Source organism: Gymnoscopelus microlampas (genome assembly GCF_963454915.1).
Source record: "Gymnoscopelus microlampas genome assembly, chromosome: 2".
Lineage (NCBI taxonomy): Eukaryota > Metazoa > Chordata > Actinopteri > Myctophiformes > Myctophidae > Gymnoscopelus > Gymnoscopelus microlampas.
The window spans coordinates 25917465-25927464 of record NC_139939.1 but is presented as its reverse complement, the minus strand read 5'-3'; the positions used below and the strand labels follow the sequence as shown (position 1 = coordinate 25927464).

General features: G+C 42.2%; 1 protein-coding gene across 5 annotated transcripts in view; it reads right to left on the bottom strand.

Annotated features, from left to right (window-relative positions):
• The window catches only part of apbb2b (amyloid beta (A4) precursor protein-binding, family B, member 2b), a 67697-nt gene that overhangs the window by 25101 nt on the left and 32596 nt on the right, over nucleotides 1–10000 (bottom strand). For 3 of the 5 annotated variants that reach the window (XM_084045695.1, XM_084045697.1, XM_084045696.1), the window contains exons 6-11: nucleotides 9048–9295; nucleotides 6822–6980; nucleotides 4717–4785; nucleotides 3935–3985; nucleotides 3294–3379; nucleotides 2078–2138 (exon numbers count right to left, since the gene is read on the bottom strand). In XM_084045695.1, coding sequence (XP_083901821.1) covers nucleotides 2078–2138; nucleotides 3294–3379; nucleotides 3935–3985; nucleotides 4717–4785; nucleotides 6822–6980; nucleotides 9048–9295 — 674 coding nt within the window. The remainder of the gene's footprint in view (nucleotides 1–2077; nucleotides 2139–3293; nucleotides 3380–3934; nucleotides 3986–4716; nucleotides 4786–6821; nucleotides 6981–9047; nucleotides 9296–10000) is intronic. The other 2 variants (XM_084045698.1, XM_084045699.1) reach the window with 2 other exon arrangements.

Genomic DNA, 10000 nt, shown 5'->3' with positions numbered 1-10000 from the left:
AAGCGTGGCTGGTTCACAATGTTTGCCTCCTTCTTATATTATTTGACAATTTGGCCAAAGTTTGACCAGTTTTTATAGTATAGTTTGTTGATTACTTTTGATGCAGTAATGGTCTTTTTTCCTTTCTTTACTTCTTTTTATAGATACCGTACTAAAAAGGTCTTAAAAGTCCTTAAAATGTTATCTGGGGACACCCCCCGGCCCCCACAAATCATGTGGGGACCCCCAGGGAGGTCCCGACCCACAGGTTGAGAACCACTGATCATGAGTGCCCGCGATCACGATACTAGAACGTGACGCTACCACACCCAGCGGAATCTAGGCGCGTCCGACTTTTGAGTGGTGGTTCATTGTTCTGCCGGGCAGGCACAATAATCTTAATTAAGACCTGGAACGCATCTGTGTCACTTTAGATTTCTTTGGCTATTCAAAACTAGCAGATCTACAAGCTCATAGCGCGGGACTCGGTGCCGTGCTATGAGCTTGTAAACATTTTTTTTTTTCAAAAAACTGTTAGGATTTAGAAAACATTTTTAAGAATCCCCTCAGGTCTTAATGGGTTAATATCCAGTAGTGTACTGTGTGATGCGCAATTATTTAAAAATCTTGTAGTGTGCATGTTTGAGATGATAGAGCAGAGAATCAGTTAAGGTTCTCCTTGTGTGCGTGATGCAACACGATTTCAAAATTGAGTTGCATCACACTGCCGACGCACTTAAGGAGAAACAGATTTTACTATGTTGTCACATCAGGAGCAAACTGACTCAATTTCTTACAACTGGTGTGTATTGCTAGTTTACAAGTATAATAAAAGGTAAATTGAGCAGAGTGATACTTTTATAGAGATGCAAGGTCAGAGCTAACTGCTATATAATTTACATGAATCCAAATGAATGCTCTCTTCAGGTGAGTGACAACTGGCTGAAGTGTGCAGTACTACTAAATTGTAGATTGTAGAATTGTATTACATCAGTGGAGAAACTTGTTTACACCACTCTTTGAACTTGGATCAGAATTTTACATGGTTCCTGGCTTGATACCAGTGGCTGTGTGTTTGGCTTAGGCACGTGCGTGCGTGCGTGCGTGTGTGCTCTGGTAGAAGATCTGTATTTGTGTCTGGTAACTGTCAGTGTCACGGTTGCTAAGGATAGTACAGTATAACTCTGCCAGGAAAACACACCCAGAAAAAGAAATGAAGCCACCAAGATGGCATGCTATCTTCATGACGTTTGTTGGATTTAGACTAGTCTAAATTTCATCTATTCAACCATCCATGCGAATGCTGCGCAAATGATACACACAGTGTGGAATGAAGTTTAACCTCACCACCATCTGGTGTGGTTTTTCACTGAACAGAATGACAGACACAGAATGCGTACCAGCTGCTAGATTGTTGATTTCTTGAGTCCTTAATTTACATAAACTGTAAACCTCACAGCGATAGGCTATCTGCTGGAGACAAGAACCTTCCTTGCTACTAGTGGGTCTCAATGTGACATGATTATCATGTTGCAAATTAACATACAAGTTGTAAATTAACATAGGTCTTTTGCTAAAACATAAAACTTCTCATCTGAATCTCAGGTTAAAATTCCCACTTTACAGCAATGCACAAAATAATATATGCCATGAAACCGCAGTTCTCAGTCTGGCCACACGGGGGCATCGTCGCATGTCTTCCAGAAAAGTCTCCCACAATGGTCAACAAAAGAACCAGCAGTACACAAACAAGCAGAGGACATAAACAGACAAAAAATGTGACGGGGGGGTAGAGGACTGTGGTAGGAATGATAATTATACTTCACAATGTGTGACAGCAGGTTTAGAGAATAGATAAGAACAACTCTGGAGAACTGAGCATTCTGGAAGAAAAAGCATGAGCTTTGGGGAAAGAAATAACAGGATCCTGTTTCAAAGGGTACGTCCAGAGCCACTTACTCTGCCTTCACTCTCAGAGCAGTAAACATCATAAGTGCTGATGCAGCATCGCACTTTAGAAGTGCGATGTGTGAAGATTTCAACAGTAACTGTGGCTCACATCATGGCCATGGACAGGCCTGCGCTGAATTCAACTTACCTTGGTTTCTGAATCACTGTTGGCATTGCTGGACTCGTCTTCTTCCATCGGTGGGGGGTTTCTGGTGGGGGAGGGTGAACAGATTTGAGCCTACAGGGTACAGTTGGCGGAAGAGTGTAGTGAAGTCTAATTACTGCTTGTGTTAACTACCCTAGCATCCTGTCATCAGTGTGTGTTTAAAGACAAAGACTAGAGGCAACTGCTACACTGAGAAAACATTCACACACTTCCTGATTTTATGGGTTCACTTCCTGCTGTCTGATCTTATTCATGTCTTATACTGATTATCTATCTATCTATCTATCTATCTATCTATCTATCTATCTATCTATCTATCTATCTATCACATCTATGTGTGTATATACACAGATTACACATACATAGAAAACTGCTAAAGCGCTTACCGGGGTTATTGCGCTGACAACGCATCGCTTCACAACGCGTTGATCAGCATGTTCAGGTTTCAGTGCCCAGCATTGGCCGGGTTATTGCATGGGTGAAATAGGCTCTCTCACTCCCTCAGTCTCTCCCCCTCTCTCCCTCCCCCAATACCTGTGTGTGTGTGTGTGTGTGTGTGTGTGTGTGTGTGTGTGTGTGTGTGTGTGTGTGTGTGTGTGTGTGTGTGTGTGTGTGTGTGTGTGTGTGTGTGTGTGTGTGTGGTTTATGCCCATATTTGGAGATCCTTGACATTAGGTCGTTAGGTGACGGTTACGTCACACTCAGTGCCTGGATTATGCCCAAATATTGACATGCCTGATGTCACAATACTGAATGAATGAATTAATATTAAGTTCAAATTGCGTCTGTGGCAGGCGCATAGACATACCCATATATGGACTGGGCATTCGCAATGTGTTGTCAACGCAATAACCGCGGGTGCACAGATGTGCCCAAATATGGATGCGCAAATCTGCGTTGGGAGAAGAAGGAAGAGAGAGGGAGGGGTAATGCTGGGCACCAAAACTTGAACACACTTGTGACGCATTGTCAGTACAATAACCCCAGCAACGCCGGACAAGCTGATAATGTGGTAGCCCTGATGCAGCTGGACACTATACATACTGTATGTATGTATGTATGTATGTGTGTAAGGATATAAAGAAGCTTATGGAAGGATAGAAAACAGAAATGATTATTTGAATAACAGGGGAAAAGTAAAGCAACAAAGGACAGTGGTACTTCAATACAACACGTACTGTATGTGTATATGTCTCACCGTAGCTTGAGCGACGCATAGCGAAGTGTGGCTCCTTCAAACTCCTTCAGGCTAGGATCAGGGTTCACTGTGGCTGCCTGCAGGTCCTGTCACACACAGATGACATCATCAGAGAGCATCAACTATCCTCAGCAAATCCCACACAGCAAAACACCTGGCAAATGCCTCAGCTTGAAATGACACCAAGCCAGACAGAATACTCCCCCAAAATACAGCAGAAACCAAATATTATGCTAGTAGCATGCGTCCAAATGCAGGCTAGTGTCTTTGCTGAATAGAGCAAATATGTTGGTGGGTTACATGGGATGGGGCATGCTACATCAAGGAGAGAGAAACATTTTTAGAAACATCGAGAGCCACAAGCACTCGTACGCACGCACACTGAGAGATAGAACTAAAAGTATCCATGCCAGCACTGAGGAATGATGGACATGTTTGACCAAATAAATCTCTTGCTGCAGTTAAATACAGTCATTACCAGTGACTAGATGTTGTAGTTGTAGTTACATTCGCAATGTGAAAGCATCATCAGCCACACATGCTTTTGCCCAGGCAGTGATTTTATAACCCAAATGCACACAAACAGAGTGGCTAAAGTTACATCATGGACACAAGATTGACATTAGGCAGGTTATACTTGCCTTCCAAACCTCACTATCAATCTTTCCGCCAAAATCACTCCACACCTGTTTCTTAACACATCATTGAAACAAACACACACGGACGGACGCACATGTACGCAATAACACACACACACACACAAACAAACACAAACACAAGTACAAGTACAAACACACACACACACACGCACGCACGCACACACACACGCACGCACGCACGCACACACACGCACACGCACGCACACACACACAAAGTGAGGGGTCATGATTTGGGAGTCAAGGTGCAATGGGAGGGAGGGAGGGAGGGAGGGAGGGAGAGAGAGAGAGAGAGAGAGGGAGAGAGAGGGAGGAAGGACAAGGCTGTTAGCCAATTCGCTTACTCCCTACTGTTGCCTGTTTCAATAAGAAGCAGTCCAGTGAAAACATTGCTCAACCGAAGACAATATCTTACAGTCTAGATGAGTTTAAAAATATAAAAATGTTTTCTATACTGCAGTTTGCTCTTATTGAATGTCAGCCAGACCACTGAGAATCATATACTGATTCTGGATTAGTATCAGAGGAATAGCATTATGTATATAACCAGAGAACACTCACATACATACAGATGCACACACACATACATATGCTACACTAGACACATATGCAATTGCAAATATGCAGGAATACATGTCCATACCACACACACCCACACAAACGGTAAGTGTAAATGCAGTGACAGAAGACATATAAGGGTAAAGGAGTACTGGAGGAGATTTGAGTGAGGAAGGGGGATTGCAGACACTGGAAAAACACTGTGTTACCTTGTCTTCATCTTGGTGCTGAGAACGGTACTCTTGGTCAGGATTGCCTAGCAGAGAGGAGGAGCGGGGCTAGAGATGGACAGAGAGAGAAGATAAAGTAAGGATCGGTGTTGTGCTTCACCTGGTATGAGTGCATGCATACTGTAGCTGTAAAGTCCTGTAGAGTCCTTCGATTCTGACCGTTTGCTGCATGTGATCCTCTCTCTCTCCTTCTTTTCCTGTCTCTCTACTGTCGAAAATTCCAAAATAAATCAATAAGGCTCAATAGTTTTTTTCTGTAATCAATGACAAAAGTTTCAACAAATGTTTACAAGTCACCACTAACTTAGTTTCTATGTCTTCATGGTGAACATCCTCCCCAGATCCATACCCTAACCTTAATCACACCAAACCTCTGCCTACACATACCCTATGAACACTGCCTCACCTTAACTAGAATTAATTAATATTTAGGCATGGATTTGGTTGCAGTTTAAATGATTACCAACTAGCATTGCCTAACCTTAACTACAAGCTAATTAGTTAGTCAAACCACACCAAACGCATGCCTAAACAATCTAACCCACTAGCAGTGGCAAAACCTTAACTCAAATGAATTAATTAAACCAAACCCATTCTTAACCTTAACCAATGTCCTCTGAGTGTACCAGTGTACCTTAAGCTCATTCATGGCTCTGGTGACAGTGTCTGCCATTTTGTCTGTAATGACTAGAACTGTACCCGACCGTCTCAGACTCTCCGTGCAGCTAGTAGGTCAGTTTCTCCCCTCACTGTGGTGTGTCTGACTCTGCGGTCTATCTGTCAATGTCAACCCATTCTCTCCGGATCAATGTTTTATCTCCACCGTCCCGCTCTCTATCAATCTCCTTTCATCTCTCTGTTTCTCTCCATCATTCTGCTTGACTGACTGATTAGCTGATTGACTTGCGTCAGTGCTTCCTATCTCTCTGAACAATACGGGTATTGACTGTCCTCCTACTCTCTTTCTCACAACTCTTCCCCTCTATTTCTCCCTTTCCGCATCGATGTTAATCCTCTAAATCGAGCATGGAGTAAGTATGGACAAGTATGGACAGATAAACAACTATATAAACAATGTATGTTGCAGAGCAATGCTTTACACGTGATCATGCAAGTATTTACTGATTATTTTCTGTTGCAAATTCTAATTCTTTATTAAATGATTTACATCGTGTAACGGCAGTGAGCAGGCTGAACATTCTTTCGGCCTCGACTATGAGCGAGGAGCTACTTTAAATGTAGAAAACATTCATTTATAAACTCTGTGCATTTTGGATAGAATAGAATATTTAGGCTATAGCATTAATTATACCGTTAGTTTAATATAAAGGCTATCAAATAAATAATCCACATTTTTACTATACTATCATTATCATGGTTGGGTAGGGCCATATGTTGGAACAGCAAGCTCCTCATACGCCCCTGTTACAGTTATGTTTTGATGTGGTAGTTGTGGTCAGGTTAATCCTGGGCTCGCCTTCTCCCATGCATATTCTGTAGGAGTATTATATTCTGACACAACTGTTGCTTTGTTTGTGCAAATCAGAAACAGTCTTTATCTTGTGGAGTAAACAGGATCCAATTATTTTATTTAGAGCACAGCTAAATTAATCATCAATCATATTAATTGGAATGAAATTGGCTCACACGCACGTACACGTACGCACACACGCACATTACACTGTTTACAGCCTGAAACTGTGTAGAACCTACAGTATCAAACAAGGCTTATCATGTCATCATAGAATAAAATGTTGAGCCGCACACTCTTGTTGCTCCCTTAGTCAGTTATTTTTAGTTTTCAATAATATGAGTGACGTTTTGAGCTCATGCTCTCCTTCAGACTCCAGTGTCTGGAGAAGAGCATGGTCTAGAAACGTCACTCATATTATTGAAAAATACAAATAACTGACTAAGGGAGCAACAAGAGTGTCGGGGCTTAACTTTGTATTCTTTTATCTCAGTTCACTTCAGGGTGAGCACCATGTGTTCAAAGAGGTTGGATGTGCGCCACTATTCGTTGATCTTTTTCATGTCATCATATCACAGTAATAGAATTGTAATACAGAAACATTGTGGCTTACAAAGTAGCAGCTGTTGACGAATCCTCCACATGTAGGGAGAATGGGCTCATGAGCTGAGAGAGGCTCCACTGAACTGTCAGAGGTAGTGCTGCCTGAACGGGTTGAAGCGCCAAAGAAAACCTCAGCCTCAGCCTCAGCCTCGGCCTCGGCCTGGGATGACTGCACACACACACACACACACACAATTATGAGTTATTGCCATCTGTAACATAGATATCGTTGTTATCCATATTTGAACTTTTTGAGTTTTTCCGTGATGTACCCATTCAAACCGGGAACACATCTCTGTCATCTTAGATTTCTTTTGGCTATTCAAAAATAGCAGATATACAAGGTCATAGCACGGCACCGAGTGCCTCGCTGTGAGATCTGTAGATCTGCTATTTTTGAAAAATCTTAAAAATTTGTGCAATATATATTTTTTAAAGCAAATATTAAAATATTTTGTTCAAGGGACCCCCAGAAGCAAAGATTTGAGTTACAAATGTTTGCTTTAAAAAAATATATATATTCAAAGATTAAAACATTTTCTGCTGAATATTAAAATTCCCTAGTAGAGTCAGGAATGTTGGCCAAATCAATATTCCACAACAATTGTTCAATTGTTTGGCACACTTGGACGGCATGCAAGGCCATTGGCCCTGCTCGGCTTGCGGCTTGCTCGACAGCACCACATGAGTCTGAAGGCCTCTCTGTGATGACATGCGCATTTTGTTTTCAAGTGATGTAAGAAGTCCTGCATGTAAAGCCATTCTTTATTCAGCTGAGAGTGAAACATTTCAGTGAGAGCTCCCATCTCCCTCCAGCCCATAGAATCTAGCACTAACCACCTCAGAGCATTGAAACAGGTGATAATTCCATATTCCATCCACCATGGCTTACCAGCTCGTCGCTTGTCGACGTTGATGTCGAGGCCAAATGGCTTTTAAAATGTACTGGCAAAAGACTTACACCTCAAAAACATAAACTAATCAGATAAATGTATTGCCGTTGACTGATCTACATATAGTTTTGCAGTAGTTTATATTCTTAACAGGGTAGGCAGTGGTTGTTGCTTTGTTCCAATGCGATTTGTGAGGACTGATGATATTCTTTTTGGGTCTTTTTCTGCCTTTATTGATAGGAAAGTAGTAGAGGTGTAACGATATAGTAACTGCATATCGATCTACTATATCGATATGCAAACAGCTAAATATCGTATCGTTTGACTTTGTATCGTATCGAATCGTTTTGCAATGCAAATAATCGTATCGAATCGTTCTGCAATGCAAATAATCAATTATATCAATACTAAGTACTTTTAAGAAGAAAAAAAGAAAAGAGGGGTTTATATCCAGTATCCAGGTATTTATTTGTCACACAGAATTTTTGGGTAAATAAATAGTTACTATATCAATTTTAAATCGTTGAATCAAATCGTATCGTTCTAAATTAACCTGTCCTGTATCGTTCATGTATCGTATCGACTAAATCACAGAATCGAAACGTATCGTATCGTTCTAAATTAACCTGTATCGTTCATGTATCATATCGACAACCAAGTATTGTGACACGTATCTAATCGTTGTTAAAACATATCGTTACACCCCTAGAAAGTAGGCTTACAGGAAATGGGGAGAGAGACGGGGGGGGGGGGGGGTGACACGCAGCAAAGGTTGTTAGGATCGGGAGTCGAACCCGCAACACGCTGCAAGCTGGATTACCAGCTAATGTGGTATGCGCCTGGACCGCTAGGCCAGCGGGCGCCCCAGGACAGATGATATTTTATGGGATCGTGCCACAGTTGATGATCTACTAATGGAAGAATATAGCTTTGCTCCAGGGCCCAAACGAGAGTTAAGTGTCAAACCGTCTAGCCACTGCCCTGACTGTGTTGTTGTATCGAATACCAAGGAACATTAATGCTCATGTTTGTTTCGGGGCAAACTTTCGAGGTAAGTGAGTGATGCATCACTGCGAGCCATTCAGAGGTTGTTGTTTTTTTATACCCGCTCTCAAGATACCAAAATTTGGCGTTGATTGATCTTATATGAATACTGTAGGTACAGTAGTACGGACGTACCCAACCTTACTTGACCATGATCACTTCTATAAGTGATTATGGAGATCATACAGCTATGTGGGCATTTATATCTGTCACTCTATGGATACTGGCAGGATCAGATGATCACCTTATGAAGCAGGACATGGAAAGCTTCTGTAGAACAATAACAATGTGTTGTTTACCTCGTGATCAGGTGTGGGTGAAGGTGTGAGGGAGCCCAGGGATTGTTTGCGTGGTGTGGAAACTGTGTTGCTGTTGACGAGGGCCTCTGGCTGTGAGGGTCCGGTGGGTGCTGGGTGCGTGGCGGGCCTCTCCCACTGGGTGGTGCCTGTAGGGATATGCCAGTAATAGATACCAGCCATGTCCGTGATCTTCTTCCATCCTGGAGGTAGGTCAGGGTCCGTCTGGAATGACTGTTCACTCCAGATGTCTAGAGGGGGAACACACACACATTTAATTGATTTGCACACGCACACAGCCCCACACACACAAGCATACAAAATTGCTGCTGGAGGTATGGTTCAAATTGACCTTTAACAGCTGTAAATTAAGCCTCCCATTCCCGTATTATATCCACACTTGACTGGGATTACTAGCATCAGCTGTCAAGTATCTGGATGTGTCTGTATGTCCACTAACAGCTGACATAAACCCAGTAGGCCGGCCCTGCCATTATTACTGCCTCGCCAACACACACATGCAAAGGCGCGCATGTACGCACCCTTGCCTAACTTATTATCTTAGCCTATTCTACTGGCCTAGTTTCATGAGAGAAATGTCACTTGGACAAGCCTGTAGTTGGAGCAAACCAACTACAGGCTTGTGACGTATTTTGGGTCCTAGACAATTCATTAATGAAGTAGGTAATACATAATCGAGCCATACAGTAGAACAGATGTACAGAGAAACAACATCATCGAAAAATGTAAAACCGTGTTCTCTGTACTCACTCTTCAGTCTCTATAATACACATTTGGCTATGAAGACATGGCCTGCTTTTATCCCACTGATTACAACTCATGGTATACTTGACGTTACTGCAGACCGTAAACATATTCCAAAACATATCATGGTTTGTTTGATTTTTGAGGGAGCCAATTTATTCCGGACATTACAGCACGGTATGAAAATGACA